This window comes from Urtica dioica, chromosome 10 (assembly GCF_054948205.1).
Source record: "Urtica dioica subsp. dioica isolate 48M chromosome 10, U.dioica_male_clone48M_v1_H2, whole genome shotgun sequence".
Classification (NCBI taxonomy): Eukaryota; Viridiplantae; Streptophyta; class Magnoliopsida; order Rosales; family Urticaceae; genus Urtica; species Urtica dioica.
Genome location: NC_142765.1, coordinates 17,901,347 through 17,918,487, shown reverse-complemented (window position 1 = coordinate 17,918,487; position 17,141 = coordinate 17,901,347). Strand labels below are relative to the sequence as shown.

Sequence of the window (17,141 nt, the reverse complement as noted above, 5' to 3'; positions counted from 1 at the left end):
ATACCAGACAAAAAAAAAAATTGCAAAATCTGGGTCTGGTCTGATTGTCAATTGTATTTCTAAGGTCAGCCAATTAATCTAAGTCATAGCCTTCACATTATTTTTTTTTGCCAGAGTCTTTTTGGTTTGTCTTTTCAAAGTCTTGCTTTGTTCTTATTTGAGTAGTTCGATACGAACTAGAGGGATTGTGTGAGTGGTAAAGGCAAAGAGCACATTCGAGAAAAAGCCATTATTACAAACACGAGTGCGGAGTGACATTTACGAGTGTAAATAGTGGGAGAGTGATTTTGTGAGGTCTTTTTTATTACTAGCATTATTTTTCAGCAACAATGTCAAACAACGACGATGAAACTGAGGGAATTCCAGACCGAAGGTTGATGATGCAAGCAATGATAGGCGAGATGAGGCAGTTGATGAGGGAAGAATTGGAGCTGTTTCGTGAACGTGTAGAAAGAGTGGAGGAAGACCAATAAGCTCCAAACAGAGCAAGGCGAAGATAACCCTAAGATGAGAGAGAAGATGACATTGACAATGATTTTGAAGAGGAGGATTATAGGAGAGGAAGACGAAACGAAAGAATGTTCGAAATAAGGCAAAAAATTCCATGAAATGAAATTAATCCTCAAGGCCAAAAAATCTCATCATGGCCGAGTATTTCATTTGTCATCATATGACAATGTCAAAAAATTTATTGACATTCATTTCGTCCTATGTTCAAAGAAGACAAAAATACCCTTTTGACAATTTTCGTAAAACTTGTCTCGTTTTTTTTACTTAGCTTCTAGTTTAACTAATCCTACTCGATATGATTTGTGACAGTGACCTCATTGATCCAAATGAACAAAGCTTGAGCCAAAATACTTGGACTCAAAAGTTCACAAACTTTTTCCAAGTTTAGCTTAATGTCAACTAACTCCACTAAAGAGTTGACACTGAGAATCTCTCGGTTCAAATGAATTTATTTTCTACTCAAGAATTCAACTTAATTGTGATGAGTGGATCCACCGAATATTATCTATGTTTACCCTTCATGAATATCATCAGCTAGTCGAGATTTACAAAATTATCATTTTACCCTTCAAGCTGTTATTTCCTCAACTCTTTCGTCGCTTGTGAAAAAGTTAGAAATAATGTATTGACTATGAGCTAACAAGTCATATTGATTCATCCAAAAGAGTCATGACTCAATTTGGACACTGGGCATTTCATTTATTCACATTCCAATGAACAAAGCATGATGTGATATACATTGCATTTCAGCAATCTTGTATATGAATTCCATATCTATGAGATCTTCACAAAGTTACTCATGACATTTTCATAACTTAGTACTTCACCAATAGGTCCTGTTCAGAATCACATAGTGAATCCGAACTCTGACTTTCTAAAGTGAGAATACGTAAGCTATGAAATGACATGTCTCATTTCAGGATTGAGGTAAGCATGATGCAATTCATACGTAGTGATTTCGAGACATAAGAGGTTAAATGGTTTGTTCTTATTCTGTCTCTAGAAGTGCACTGGTTAATTCAGTACCTCCAGAAGATACCTAGAAGAACTATAGAGTCTCCAACTCTCAATGTCCCACAACCAGACATCATAGATTCTCCGGGGAAATGGTGGTAATAATACTCAATGTTTGGTCAAAATACTACTTAAATACTCAAAGTTTTTTTTCTTTGGCAAAAATACCACATGTTACGTTATTCTGGGTCCGTTACTACTTGGACCGTTAAGTTCAAACGGAAATTTTAACGGAAAAGTACTTACGTGTAACTAAATCTGAAACTTTGAGTGTTTTTGCCCAAGAAAAAAAAGAATGAGTATATAAGTAGTGTTTTGTCTAAACATTAAGTATTTTTGCCACTATTTCCCCTATATTCTCCTAACAATCGTACTGAGATCAATAGTCCTTTGATCCTTAGATTGTGAATATGTAGTTTTAAGCAAACCAGGAAGAGTTTGTTAATGCAAATCTACATTTGCCTCTTCATGTGTTGTTAGGTTTGTTTAAAGACTAAAGACTATAGGTTATCATAAAGCTTCAAACAGACAAGGAATAATGAATGAATGTTTCAAGTTTTATTGATTATTCAGCAGTTACAAGTAAGAGTCTTCGTAATACTATATGACATCAAATGTACATAAATAGACACTACTACTCTTTTTGTGGGCACCATAGACAACAAATGTGTTGAAGCCACTCAGGGAGAGCCATGAGATCTTCACAGGATTCGATGCGTAATTCCTTAAGTGATGTGATTTTTTGGATAAGCCCATAGATATAATTGTGAGCTTGTGAGCTATACAACACTTTCAGTGCGTGTGGTAACAACATATCCATCATCGAGCATGAAAAGGTATCGTTTTCCGTCCATTTTCTCCCGCAGATTCTTCTGTGTTTCTTCCATCGTACTATCTTCCAACCCCTGTGCTTATACTAGCCAAAGATCTAACAACCAATCCTAAAATCACTTTCACATCAAAATCGTCAAACACGCACACCCAGATTTTCAAGCTAAAGTGCTTCTGGATGGTGTCGCAGAGATCGCACCCAGTCTCTTCTGGAATCCGCTTACCTCTCTGGCAAGCTTGTACTGAAAAAAAAGTGGTTGGAGCTTGAAAAGAAAATGCCTACCTCTCTCAGACTTCTGCTCCGACTGGGCCAAGAAGTCAACCCTCGGCGCAGTCCTTCAGCGGCGATTCCATCCACCAAGTTGTTGACCACGTCAGCGAGCCTCTCAAGCCAGAGTTGGGCCTGTGTGTTGTGACCCTATTGGCTATATGCGTCGAACAAGACGGCTCTGATGCTCGAGACCGTGCCTTTGAGCGTGCTTTCGAGCGTAGCGACTACCGAGTTGTAGTCGGCGTTGAGGCCACGAAGAACGTACAGAAGGAGTTCTTCGTCGGTGAAGAGCTGATCCGGTGTGGCGAGGTTGTCTACCACTATGCGAATCTTCATTATGAAGTCATTGATTGACAATGATCCTTTCGCCATTGATTCCTATCCGGAGCTATCAGCAAGCTCAACGAATTTCGAAGGACATGACTTAGATCCATCGATGAAACCTTCTAGGTCCGCACTCTTATGGATGGAAGGACCTGAGATTTCCAGATAAAGAAATTGTCTCGATCGAGCTTCAATGTCGTCGGAACAAGATTTGTAGCGAACAAAAAGACGCTAGCTTGGATCGGTTGAGTAGCCATTGAAGTTTGTCGAGCTGCTCTGTGTTAGGACTGTAAGAGTAGCATTGTAATTACAATTAGTAGTTAGTTAAGGCGTTTACGTATTATAAATAAGAGGTGAAGGAAAGAAAATATGCACCAGAAAAGTATTGGAAATAGTTGTTAGAAAATTAGTTCAATTTGGAGAGCACAGACCTCTCGAAAGTCTGATATCTCATTGTAATAGTTTCATACTTATTTGAAACAATAAAAGAAATATCTTGGGACGTAACAATTGTTATTAGAGCAGCGACGATCTCGAGGATGTGGAATCAGATTCCGACTTTCGACGGCCGCTATTCGGCGAGCTGGATTTCATCGATGGAGTACTTCTTCTCTTTCTACGGGTACTAAGAGTACGAGAAGTTAGAGATCGCAGAAGATTCAATGGTTGGATATGCGCTACGGTGGTTTTGATAGAAGGATCGTCGTCGGCGATTCATATATCCTGGAGAGAATTGAAGTTCTGCATTCTCAACCACTTTCAGCCGCCGCCGGTGGTGCAAGTATCTCATTGGAAATCAAGATCGGAGAACACGACAGCGATTCAGAAGAAGATGGACGCTGATCTGCAAGGACTCACGGCGAGGTTGGATGCCAGTTTTGATCGGCTCAGGAGAATGATTGAGAAGACTTTTGGATCTATGCAGACCGAAGAACGCCGATTAACTCACACCGGATATTGCTTTCGCGGCACCGGTTGACTGCAGAGACGCGACGAAACGCGGGACCACGTCGAGTACAAATCCAGGCGGCGATGAAATTCTTAGAGCTAGATCCGAGGTACGCGAGAACTGTGGAGGAAATGGCCTAGGGTTTCATGAACCAGCACCGGCGACGAGAGTCAAACGCGAGAACGTTGGAAGAGGCGTGCTAGGGTTTCGAGAGCACGCACGGGCGGCGCAAATGGTGCGCGACGAGGTTCTCAGTCCTCATCCTCTTGATGCGACTGGATGACGTTCAAGCATTTGGAGTCGCAAATCCAAGACTTCGATTCTTGAAGAAGTCTCTAGTCCATTTCATTGGTGTTCGTCAGAGTGTGAGGCGGAGCCGGCGATGAGCCTGCTGTCCGTGAAGGCACGGGAAAGTCCGACAGAAGAAAACTAATATGAAAGGAAAAAGAAAAAGAAAAAGAAGAAGCAGAGAAGAAGTGGCGATGACGCGTCACGCTGGCGACAACGGTAAGACTCCGGCAACGGCGGAGAGAATCCGGCGACGGCGGCTGAAATCAGGAGATTCACTGCTACGTTTCTCAAGTTAGATGAGAAGAAGAAGAAGAAGAAGAAGAAGAAGAAGAAGAAGAAGAAGAAGAAGAAGCGGCGACCGTGTCATTCCAGCAGCAGATAAGGAAATCCGAAGGGCAGCGGCGGCTCTTCGGCAGAGACGGTTGTGGATTTCTAGTGATAAATTTGGCTATGGCGGAGAGCAAACACAACTAAAATCCAAGGAGATCCCTAGGGCTAGGATACATAATTGGGCCTACTGGGCCAATTCAAGTGGGCTGGTAAAAGAAATAAGGAAATGAGTTTATTGTTTGCAGCACAACGTGGGCACGGATTAAGGAAAGCTGATGGGAAGCGCATTTAAAAGCACCACCTTGAGGACAAAGTGGCCTTTTAGGGGGACGGTGTTGTTAGGACTGTAAGGGTAGCATTAGTTAGTTAAGCCGTTTATGTAATATAAATAAGAGGCGAAGGAAAGAAAATAGGCATCGGAAAAGTATTGGAAAGATTTGGTTAGATAGTTAGTTCAATTTGGAGAGCACGGATCTCTCGAAAGTCCGATATCTCATTCTAATAATTTCATTCTTATTCGAAACAATAAAATAAATATCTCAGGGCGTAACATGAGACCTGTTAATCGCGTTTTTGGATTATCATTCAGAACCGTCCGTGGTTCGATCTAGGGTCCGGACCCTATGACCGCACGTAGGTTAGGTGTGGTGAAGTTCTTCTATTCTCGTCGTCTTTGTCTCACCGGAAAGTGGTTTCCGGCTCCTCGTCACTTCGCCAATAGTCGGCCTTCGTGTTCTTCACGTTCTTTGTGTTCTTTGTGTTTTTTGCGTTCTTCACGTTCTTCGTGTTCTTCGTCTTCTCGTCAGATTCTTCGTCTTCTCTTCGTTCTCTTCTCTTGGTCTTGATTCCTTATTCTCTTCTCTCCCCCTTTGTCTTTTTATTTTTCTTGGTCTCTTCCGATCTTTTGAGTGCTTTGAGAGCTTTTGTGAGTTTTGAGAGCTTTTGTGAGCTTTTGTTCTCTTGAAAATTCTCTTCCTTTGGTAAAAAAAAATGAGGGGGGTATTTATAGAATTTTGAGTGTGCAAAGTTATGGAAACTTTGGTCGGAGGGATTCTCCGGTTTTGTGGATTTTACCGGAGGGATCCTCCAATTTTGTAGGTTTTATCGAAGAGATCTTCCGGTTTTGTGGGTTCTACCGGAGGGATCCTCCGGTTTTGTGAGCTTTACCGGAGGGATCCTCCAGTTTTGTGGGTTCTACCAGAGGGATCCTCCGGTTTTGTGAGTTTTACCAGAGGTGTCCTCCGGTTTTGTGGGTTCTACCGGAGGGATCCTCCGGTTTTGCGTCGTTTTTGCATTTGGATTGTCGTTTTTCCCATACGAAAAATGACGCCATAACATTAACCCCCCAAGTTTTACGTGCGACTCATCGTGCATGAAACTATAATTTTTCGGTACCGTTTTGGACATTCCAGTGAACTTGGATGTGTAAGCTTCAATCACCCAGATCTTTTTTGAATTTTCGCTCACTATTTTTTTTTACTTGGTGGTGTTTTCCGAATTTGGTGCTCCAAATATTTTTTTTATTTTTGCGGTGTGTTTTTTTCTTTGCTGCTAAACACAACTTCTGTGACTTGGCGAGGCAGGCCGAGACATAGTTCGAAACCCTCCGCCTTGCGAGGTAAGAGGGTCTGAAGGCTGGTCGAGATGAAGGAGCTTAAATGATTAAGAAGCTGCGAGAAGAGGTTGTTGCATTCTCGGGAAAGGACCGTGATCAGGCGGTCGAGCTCCTTGTCTGCGTTCGGACCTACATGCTATTCGAGGAGATCGTGACACTATTTGTACGGGGCGTGATGTGTCTCGGGCGGAGTGTGGCTCATCTCTGATCAGGCGGCGCTAGCTCATCTCTGATCAAGCATACGACAGTCTGGTTTCTTATTGGTGTGGGATCTTTAAGGGGAAGAAGAAGACGATCGTGGAGAAACCGGGTCTCCCAATTTCCTTCTCATATGTTCCTTCTGACTTGCCTCCAGAGGTGACTGAGCCAGGCGATGGCGAGGACGGGAGGTTCCCCATTGGGGCGAGGAGCGAGTAGACCTGAGTGGTGATAGCGACTCGTCGCTTTAGGAGCTTGCATGTCCTTTGTTCGTATGGTCGCTTATGACATTCCGTGCTTGTCTTTTTGCGTAGTTACTATGTTTGTATGCTTTTGGGAAAACTATCATTTGTTGGTTTTTTCCTTTTGGTGGCGTAGCTTGTTGAGCGTCTTTCTAGCCCGTTGTATCTTTTGCGGGTCCCCGTTTTGGGTTTATTCGACAAATGAACAATTTCCCTTATAGCATTAATAGTTGTATAATCTTTAAGAGTCTATGGATTATCTATGCAATCTTTTTTAAAGTAATATTTTGTAAGAGTATTGACGGCGCCAGTTTTTTTTTTTTTTTTTTTTTTTTTGTGAGAGTCTCGACGACGCGATCTCTTTTGTTATTTTTATTTTATTTTTGCGAGAGTCTCAACGGCGCGAGCTCTTTTCTTTTGTGAGAGTCGACGGCGCGAGCTCTTTATATTTTTTTTAGAGTCTCGACGGCGCGAGCTCCTTTTTTTTTTTGTTAGAGTCTCGACGGCGCGAGCTCTTTATCTATTCTTTTATCAGAGTCTCGACGGCGCGAGCTCTTTTATTTATTTTTATTTTTCTTAGAGTCTCGACGGCACGAGCTCTTTTTTTTGTGAGAGTCTCGACGGCGCGAGCTCTTATATATTTTTTTGTTAGAGTCTCAACGGCGCGAGCTCTTTTTTTGTTAGAGTCTCGATGGCGCGAGCTTTTTTTTTGTGAGAGTCGACGGCGCGAGCTCTTTATATTTTTTTTATTAGAGTCTCGGCGGCGCGAGCTCTTTTATTTTTTTTGTTAGAGTCTCGACGGCGTGAGCTCTTTATATATTTTTTTATCGGAGTCTCGACGGCGCGAGCTCTTTTATTTATTTTTTTTTGTTAGAGTCTCGACGGCGCGAGCTCTTTTTTTGTGAGTCTCGACGGTACGAGCTTTTTTTTTGTTAGAGTCTCGACGGCGCGAGCTCTCTTTATTTTTTTATTCTGTTAACCCCCAGTTTTCATGCTTAAATTTGATTCCAAATTTTTTTTTTACATTACATTCTTGGGCTATGTGGCCTCTTTTGGAAAGTAAAATACATTAAAATTAAAACTTTGGCAGGGGTGCTTGCCAGTTTGCAAAAGACAAGTAGTTCGGCTTTGTGGCCTACTGAAAATATTGGCGGAGGTGCTCTGCGTTCCATGGGTGTTTGATCTCTATTCCACCCATTTCTTCGAGGCGATATGTTCCATCCCGTATTATTTGCCGGACTCGGTATGGTCCCTCCCAGTTTGGTCAGAGTACTCCTGCTTTGTGTACTTGGGTGTTCTGGAATACTTTTCGTAAGACGAGTCTTCCTTCGGTGAAGCGACGAGCCTTGACTTTTGAATTGTAGTGCTTCTCCACGACCCTTTTTTGGGCGGCCATGCGGGTGAATGCTTCCGCTCTCCTTTCTTCGATAACATCTAACTCCATCCGGAGTGCCTCGTTGTTGTTTTCTTCGTCAAAGATTTCCATTCGGAAGGATGGAGTTCCGATCTCGACAGGGATGACAGCTTCGACTCCGTAGCTGAGGGAGAATGGGGTTTCTCCTGTCGCGGTGCGAGTCGTTGTACGACATGCCCAGAGGACGAGAGGGAGTTCGTCGACCCATGCACCTTTCTTCTCTTCCAGCTTCTTCTTCAGCGTCTCCTTGATGGTCTTGTTTACTGCTTCGACTTGGCCGTTTGCTTGTGGATGGCGTGGTGATGAGAATGTCTTGCTGATTTTCAGCTGTTTGCAAATCTCCTTACTTTTTTGTTGTCAAACTGAGAGCCATTATCGGTGATTATAGAGGCTGGAATGCTGTGGCGACAAATGATTGATCTCCATATGAAGTTGGTTGTGTTTGCTTCAGTTATCTTGGCTAAGGGTTCTGTTTCTACCCACTTGGTGAAGTAATCTATTGCCACAATCACGTACACTCGTTGTCATGGCGCCATGGGCAGTTTGCCGATTATGTCAACTCCCCATTTGGCGAACGACCGAGCAACGAGGATGGGGCACAATGGTTCTGGGGGCTGTTTTGGTACATGCGAGAACCGTTGACATTTATCGCATTTTCTGGCAAGATCAAATGCATCTTTCTTGAGCGTTGGCCAGAAGTAGCCTTGCTTCAAGGTTTTTAGCGTCAGAGACTGCCCTGCAGAATGATTTCCACATATGCCTTCGTGGATTTCTCTCAAGACGTAATTGGCCTCGACCTCGTCTAAGCAACGAAGGAGCGGTTGTGAGACTCCTCTTTTATACAGCGTGGTTCCTTGAAGTACATATCTTTGCGCTTGATATTTTACTCTGTTGGCTTCCGCTCGGTCGGTGGGGAGGATTTCATCACGGAGATAGTCTACAACAGGTGTCATCCAGTTTAGCTTCGGGTTGTCTTCTATAGCATTTATTTCCTCCTTTTTTATTGACGGGTGTTTCAGGGTCTCAAGTGGTACCTTCCCCAGATTTTCATCATCGGCTCCGGAGGCCATTCGAGCTAAGGCGTCTGCTTCGGCGTTTGAGTCGCGGGAAACTTGCGTGATCTTGTACCATGAGATTTCTTCAAGTCGGAGTTTGGTTTCTTTGAGGTATGCGAGCATGTTTTCCTCCTTCGCCTGGTATTCTCTTTTGACATGGTTGACGATGAGTAATGAGTCGCAGTGAATCTCGAGATTAGTTACACCGAGCTTTTTGGCTATGTCGAGTCCTGCTAGGGGCGCCTCGTATTCGGCCTCGTTGTTCGAGGCTTTGAATTGAAAATGGATAGCGTATTTCAGCTTTGCTCCGTCTGGGTTGACGAATACGATTCCTGCTCCAGATCCACGAGTGTTGGATGCTCCGTCCACGTGGAGGCTCCATATGGGTCCGTTTGGGGTGGCTTTCCTTTTTTTGATGCTTCTTGCTCTTGTGTGTCTTTTTCACCGTGGTGGACGTCCACATCGTACGTGAACTCGGCTATGAAGTCGACGACAGCTTGTCCTTTGATCGCAACCCTTGGTTGGAACTCTACTCTGTATTCGCCCAGTTCCTGAGACCAGACAACCATCCTTGTTGACGTTCCCTTCTGTAAGGCCTTCTTGATTGGGTATTTAGTTCTCACCACGATTTGGTGTGCTTGGAAATAGGGCCGGAGTTTTCTTGATGCTACTGTTAGAGCGAGGGCCAATTTTTCTATCTCTGGGTATCGAGTCTCTGCATCTAGGAGGGCCTTGCTTATGTACTACACGGGACATTGCATTCTCTCTTCTTCTCGGACGATGACTCCGCTCACTGCTCTTATGGACACAGATAGATAGAGGTAAAAGATCTCACCGTCCTTTGGTTTTGCTAGGAGTGGTGGTATGGAGAAGTATGTCTTCAAATCCTGGAATGCAACCTCACACTCGTTGCTCCAATCGAAGTTATTGCCTCCTTTGATGGCCTGGAAGAAAGGCTGTCAGCGGTTCTTCGCCTTTGAAACAAACCGGCTCAATCCCGCTATCCGCTCTGTGAGGCTCTGAACTTCTTTTGCTTTTGTGGGGGATCTCATGCCTAGTAGAGCCTGAATTTTCTCGGGGTTAGCCTTTATTCCTCGTTGGTTGACAATAAACACCAAGAACTTTTCGGACTCAACCTCGAATGCGCATTTGTTAGGATTCAGTTTCATCTTGTATTTTCGGAGTAGCGCAAATGTCTCATTCAGGTCTTTGACGTGGTCTGATGCCTTGAGGTTTTTGACAAGCATGTCGTCGACGTAGACTTCATTCGTTTTTCCGATCTGTTTGGCGAACATTTGATTCACCAAGCGTTGATATGTGGCTCCAGCATTTTTCAATCCGAATGGCATTACTTGGTAACAAAAGAGTCCTCTATCAGTGGTGAATGTGGTCTTGAGCTCATCTGGCTCGTACATCCTTATCTGATAATATCCGGAATATGCATCCATGAAGCTCATGAGCCCATGTCCGGCGGTGGAATCAACTAGTTGGTCAATCCTTGGTAGAGGGAAACAATCCTTCGGGCATGCTTTATTAAGGTCAGTGTTGTCGATGTAGATTCGCCATTTTCCATTCGGTTTCTTCACCATAACCACATTTGAGACCCACTTAGGAAACTTTGCTTCGCGTATGAATTTGGCGGTGATCAGCTTTCCCACTTCTTCGTTGATCGCGAGGTATCTCTCAGGATTGAAAGATCTTCTCTTCTGGACTTTTCCCGCTCCTCCTAGAAGCACATTGAGTCGGTGCGTAATGATTTCTGTGTCAATTCTGGGCATGTCTGCATGTGTCCATGCAAAGACATCCTTGTGTTCTCTGAGGAATGCTCCTAGTTGATCTTTTAATTCCGCTGGCAGGTGTGCTCCAATCTTGACAACTTGATCGGGCTTGTCGTCGTCGAGTATCACGAAGGTGAGATCATCTGATGCTTCCACTTTCTTTGTGTCGGCTTCTCCTCTTGGGTCCAGGTCTCCGAACATTTGGGCTTTGCTGACCTCGTCTGAGATATTGTCTTCGATCTGGTATATAGCCCCCATTATCTTATCATTTTCTTCAGTGATGTTGACCTTCTTGTTGCGGGATCCCTGAACGTAGCACATCCTTGAATCGGCCTGACTTCTTTTCATTACTCCGACCCCCGACGGTGTCGGGAACTTCATGAGGAGGTGGTATGTTGAGGTGACGGCACAGAGTTTATTGAGCGTAGGACGTCCTATGATGATGTTGTAGGCGGAAGGGTGGTCCACACTTAAGAAGTTAACCAATCGCGTGGTTTAGGCTTCCCCTTCTGTTCCGAAGGTAACTGGGAGATTGATGGACCCTTCCGTGTCGACACGCTCTCCGGTGAAACCGAAAAACGGGGTCTTGACTGGGGTTGGGTGGATCTCGCCCAGGTCTATTCGTTCAAGGGCCGTTTTAAATAATATGTCGGATGAGCTCCCATTGTCAATGAGGATTCTTTTTACCATGTTGTTTGCTACTTGCGCCTTAATGGCGATTGCATCGTTGTGCGGGTGCATCACTTGGAGGGCTTCTTCCTCAGTGAAATGAATTGTTTCATACGGGGTGGTTGGCCATTTCCTTTCCGTGAGGTTGATGTGATGAGAGTGAGCTTCCCCAGTAGCTGCTCGCGCGTAGTTTTTTCATTCATGCGCAGTGTCTTCCGTTTCGAGTCGCCCAAAGATTGTCGTAACAATATTAAGTGGGGCTTTTGCCGCACTCCCTTGGACGCCACGGTTGTTGTCGGTGGCAGGCCTATTCCCGTGGTCTTCCTGTTTGTTGGCTTGTGTAGCGCATCTCCTTTTAGCGGGGTCTGGGTTGGCAACCATCAATAGGACAAAATCTTTTAATTCTCCATTCTGGATCAGATCCTCGATCTGTCTCCTTAGTTGGATGCAGTTGGCGGTGAAATGACTGTGATCTTTGTGGAATTCGCAGTACTTTCTCTTGTCTCGCATGGATGGATCTGCATACATGGGCATCGGGTCGGTGAACATGGACTTGTGTAATGAAAAGATCCTGTCTGGCGTGGCTTTAAGCGGAGTGAAGTCTGCGTTTCTTTGGAACTTTTCGAGCAGTAGAGGTTGCGGGTTTCGAGCAGTAGAGGTTGCGGGTCGGTGGACGAACGTTCGAGACAGTAGCCGTCGTAGTCCGGTTCTTCTTTCTTTGTAAATCGCTTTCGAATTCATCGTCTTCTCTTCGACGGTTTCCTCTGTCGCTGGTCTTTCGACTATCGAGGTATTCCTTAACGGAGATATGTTGGGTGGCGCGAGTGATGAGTTCCGACATGGTCGTTGGTCATTGTTTTACCAGCGATATTAGGAAGTTGTTGGTTCTGAGCCCGTCGATGAAGGCGTAAATTGCATCGTTATCATCATAATCGTCTACCTTGTTTGATTCTTCGATGAATTTGTTTAGGTAATGCTGAAAGATCTCATGGCTTCCTTGCTTGACTGTCAGGAGATGTGACTAATCTTTCCTTTGAACACGTGACGCAGCGAACCGTGTTATAAACCTTTCTTGAAGGTCCTCGAAAGATTTGACCGATCATCGCTTTAGCCTTTGAAACCATTCGAACGCAGTTTTAGTGAGTGTGAGGCAGACACATTGTCGAGGGCGTCTGCCCCGCCATTTTCATGTTTGTCTGATATTGGTGAATATGGTAGAGTGGGCCAGCGCTCCCATCGTAAAGTGCCATGGTGGGCGGATGGAAGTTTCTCGTGGTGTCGTCAGCGAGCACGTTTGCCGCAAATGGTGAGGCCACCCCTTCAATCATGCTCCTTACCGTTGTAGTCATAGTCTGCACGGCCTGCAAATCTCGGATTTCCTCTCTCAACATGTGGAACATGTTAGTTACTTCATCATTTCCGGCATGTATGGTGGTAGGCGCAAATCTGGTAGTACGTTCTCTTTCATTCGATGCTTGATCGATCAGAGTAATATGTGCTGCAGGCGGCGTTGCCGTAATTGGAGGGGTGACTTCTTGTGTTCCGCCTGTTTCGGGGATGGCTTGGCACCTCGGGATCTCCCACCGAGCGTTGAGGTGACGTCGTAGATCCACGTTGGGCCCTAAGCATCCTGGCGACCTCGTACGCCTCGGCGGAGAAGATCTTCTGACGTCTCCGCTATCTGCTACCTCTTCTCCTTGGCCCAATCTATCGAGAGCAGACCTTCGTGATTCGGCTCTGGCTCCTGCGACGGAGCGGGCAGCCTGAGGGATATTGACGTGTTGTGAGTCGGTGCCTAAGTTCTGCGGTGCGTGTTGATCTAGCCCCCGAGCGGTTCTTCGTTCTTCCTGGTGGTGGCAGCCGATGTCTCAGATACTTGGGTCAGGGTCGTCGTCTTGTCTGCCTTTGACGTTTAGTGTTTGCCCTTGTTCGCGCCTTTGACCCCCGGAGTTAGCGTTTTGCGAGCATCCTTCTCTTGCATGGGCGTGTAAAGTCATGACCCTCTCCTCGCGATTTCTTGCGAATTCGCTTGCTAGTAAAAAAAGACTGTTTTCGAGGTGCTCCACGCGGTCATCCTGTTCGATGAAGATGGTAGCGGGGGCGGGATTTCTCACGTCGGAATTATTCGGGTGCATAGTTCTTATTTCGGGGATGATGCTTGGTGGCAATATTTCTTAGGTTTGGCCATTTCTAGCTTGAGTTCGGGCACGTGTATGAAGTGCTACGCTTTCTTCCCGTTGCGGGGCGTTACTTCCAGAAGCGGTGGCATGGTTTGACATCTTGCGGGAGATTTCCTTGCGTCGCCCCTTAAGTATAGGATTCCTAGACGGATGTTGGCTTTTCTTTGGAAAAAGAATTGCTGACGGGAATGTCGTGGTTGTTCTCGAGATCCAATCATTCTAGCGCCAAAAAATCGCATTTTTGGATTATCATTCAGAACCGTCCGTGGTTCGATCTAGGGTCCGGACCCTATGACCGCACGTAGGTTAGGTGTGGTCAAGTTCTTCTATTCTCGTCGTCTTTGTCTCACCGGAAAGTGGTTTCCGGCTCCTCGTCACTTCGCCAATAGTCGGCCTTCGTGTTCTTCACGTTCTTCGTGTTCTTCACTTTTTTGCGTTCTTCGTGTTCTTCGTCTTCTCGTCGGATTCTTCGTCTTATCTTCGTTATCTTCTCTTGGTCTTGATTCCTTCTTCTCTTCTCTCCCCTTTTGTCTTTTTATTTTTCTTGGTCTCTTCCGATCTTTTGAGTGCTTTGAGAGCTTTTGTGAGCTTTTGTTCTCTTGAAAATTCTCTTCCTTTGGTAAAAAAAATGAGGGGGGTATTTATAGAATTTTGTGTGTGCAAAGTTATGGAAACTTGGTCGGAGGGATTCCGATTTTGTGGATTTTACCGGAGGGATCCTCCGGTTTTGTAGGTTTTACCGAATGGATCTTCCGGTTTTGTGGGTTCTACCGAAGGGATCCTCCAGTTTAGTGAGCTTTACCGGAGGGATCCTCCGGTTTTGTGGTTCTACCGAAGGGATCCTCCGGTTTTGTGAGTTTTACCAGAGGTGTCCTCCGGTTTTATGGGTTCTACCGGAGGGATCCTCCGATTTTGTGGGTTCTACCGGAAGGATTGTTGTCAATGGTGCCCACAAGAAGAGTTGTAATCCTTATATTCTACATTTGATGTAATAAACTCTCATGAAGACTCTTGCTTGTAATTGCCTATTCATTTAATAATAAAGTTGAAACATTCATTCATTGTTTCTTTGTTTGAAGCTTTATGATAAAACCTTAGTCTTTTAGTCCATAAACAAACTTAACAACTTACGAAGAGACAAATGTAGATTTGCATGAACAAACTCTTCGTAGTTTGCTTAAAACGATATATTCGCAATCTTAGGGTCAAAGGACTATTGACCTCAGTATGATTGTTAGAAGAATCTATGATGTCTAGTTATGAGGCATTGAGAGTTGGAGACTCTATAGTTCTTCTAGGTATCTTCCGAAGGTACTGAATTGACCAGTGCACTTCTAGAGACAAGATAAGAACAAACCATTTAACCTCTTATGTCTCGAAGTCACTACGTATGAATTGCATCATGCTTACCTTAATCCTGAAATGAGACATGCCATTTCACAGCTTAGTATTCTCATTTGAGAAAGTCAGAGTTCGGACTCACTATGTGATTCCGAATAGGGCCTATTGGTGAAATACTAAGTTGTGAGAATGTCATGAGTAACTTTGTGAAGTTCTCATGGATATGGAATTCATGTACAAGATTGCTGAAATGCAATGTATGTCACCTCATGCTTTGTTCCTTGGAGTGTGAATAAATGAACTGGCCAGTGTCCAAATTGAGTCCTGACTCTTTTGGATGAAACAATGTGACTTGTTAGCTCCTCGTCAATACATTGTTTCTAACTTATTCACAAGCGACAAAGGAGTTGAGGAAATAACAGCTAGAAGGGTAAAATGGTAATTTAGTAAATCCCGACTAGCTGATGACATTCATGAAGGGTAAACATAGATAATATTCAGTGGATCCGCTCATCATAATTAGGTTGAATTCTTGAGTAGAAAATAAATTCATTTGAACCGAGAGATTTTCAGTGTCAACTCTTTAGTGGAGTCAGTTGGCATTAAGCTAAACTTGGAAAAGGTTTGTGAACTTTTGAGTCCAAGTGTTTAGCTCAAGCTTTGTTCATTTGGGTCCATGAGGTCACTGTCACGAATCACATCGAGTAGGAATAGTTAAACTGGAAGCTAAGTCAAAACAAGAACGAAAATTGTCAAAAGGGTATTTTTGTCTTTTGAGACATATGATGAAATGAATGTCAATAAATTTTTTTGACAAGGTCATTTGATGACATGCATCACTCGGCCAATACTAGTCTTATTGGGCCTTGTGGATTAATTTCATTTCATAAGAATTTTATTGAAAATTCTTAATGGGTCTTTTTTCATGTTCTCATGAACAAATAAAGAAGCTTCTAGAAGCTCCTTCTAGAGGACATGTTGGGCGCCTACTACCCAAGAGATAGAGAGAATATTTTGTGCATAAATGTATCAAGATACTTGCCAAAAGAAAAAGAGGAAACAAATTTGCATGAGGATGCAATAGGGGAATCGGCCAAAGGCTAGAAAGGAACAAAAAAGGAAACAAATCAAGGCCTCTAGAAGGCTTGTGTTGGCCGAGTATCTCAAAGGGAAAAAGAGGAAATTGGCTCATGAATATGTGATATTCTATAGAAGAGGAAACTACCTTATTGAAGGTGAGACCTCTCGTATAAATAGGAGCCTCATTCCTCACTTTTCATTCAATCCAAGTTTAAGAGATTTGAGAGACCCTCTCTCTCGAACTTTGGCCGAACTCCTCTCTCTCTCTAGTTTATTTTCGATTTTGTTTTGGCACCTAGGTCCTCATTTGACCTAGAGTTTAGCTCTGCGACTTCAAAACTCGTTCTTAAGTCGTAGTGTTTAAAAGTGCCCACTCACTAATTCCTTTTCTCTCGAGTGATTTAGTGATAGAAACTTTCGTGGTTGCTCGAGGTGCCGAGGAAAGAAAGAGGGACATGCTGCGAGGGGAGACGAGCGTTGCAACTTTCTAAGAGCTTCTCAAAGATCAAGCTTCAAGAAATGTTAGTAAACTTCTTAGCTCATAATAGTTTTTAATTACGTGTACTTGCTCTTTTGTCTAGGTTAGTAAAAACTGGTTTTACTTGTAAAAGAAAATTTTTAAAATTCCGCCGCTTACCGAAGCGTTAATTATTTTCTTAAACCCTAGATCGATTCCAACAAATGGTATCAGAGCTATGGTCAAAGATTAGCATGTACATGTATTTAAAAATATGAGCTTGAAAATCGTTTTCGAAAGTTTACTAATTTTGTGACAAGTTAGAATTGTTTTCTTAGATTTTTTTTTTAATTTATTGCTCTTGCCTTTAAATTAAATATCATGTTGATTTTCTATGAGTTTGGGATGTTTTTAAAACACATTAGAATCGGTTCTCAAAGTTTTTAATTTTTTATATTGAAAAACGTGTTTTAAAGGTTTGAGAAATTTCGAGTAAATTTTTGTGACTAGTTTTCTTGTCTTACTAGTTTCTTATTTTTTACTTGAATCGTTTTATGCTTGTTGTTATTTTTTTTTATACCATGTTATTACC

The 17,141-nt window shown here is 43.6% G+C and overlaps 2 protein-coding genes across 2 annotated transcripts; both read right to left on the bottom strand.

The window, feature by feature from the left end:
• Nucleotides 1-7,839: 7,839 nt before the first annotated feature.
• On the bottom strand, nt 7,840-9,613 carry LOC149383663 (uncharacterized). Its single transcript, XM_089627874.1, has 3 exons — nt 9,490-9,613; nt 8,616-9,376; nt 7,840-8,316 (listed from the first exon to the last, which is right to left on the bottom strand). Exons 1-3 carry the CDS (start codon nt 9,611-9,613, stop codon nt 7,840-7,842), a joined length of 1,362 nt encoding a protein of 453 aa, XP_089484000.1.
• Nucleotides 9,614-11,317: 1,704 nt separating this feature from the next.
• Nucleotides 11,318-12,019, bottom strand: LOC149383662 (uncharacterized). The gene is made up of 2 exons (XM_089627872.1): nt 11,764-12,019; nt 11,318-11,667 (listed from the first exon to the last, which is right to left on the bottom strand). Exons 1-2 carry the CDS (start codon nt 12,017-12,019, stop codon nt 11,318-11,320), a joined length of 606 nt encoding a protein of 201 aa, XP_089483998.1.
• Between the last annotated feature and the right edge of the window lie 5,122 nt (nt 12,020-17,141).

Coding starts and splice junctions, on each gene's coding strand:
- LOC149383662 (XM_089627872.1), bottom strand. CDS start 12,019: ATGTATGCAGATCCATCCATGCGAGACAAGAGAAAGTACTGCGAATTC. Junction 11,668..11,763: donor CAACCGTGGCGTCCAAGGGA/GTGCGGCAAAAG, acceptor ACGCGCGAGCAG/CTACTGGGGAAGCTCACTCT.
- LOC149383663 (XM_089627874.1), bottom strand. CDS start 9,613: ATGGTTGTCTGGTCTCAGGAACTGGGCGAATACAGAGTAGAGTTCCAA. Junction 9,377..9,489: donor CGATGTGGACGTCCACCACG/GTGAAAAAGACA, acceptor GATCTGGAGCAG/GAATCGTATTCGTCAACCCA. Junction 8,317..8,615: donor AATGTCAACGGTTCTCGCAT/GTACCAAAACAG, acceptor ATTTGCAAACAG/CTGAAAATCAGCAAGACATT.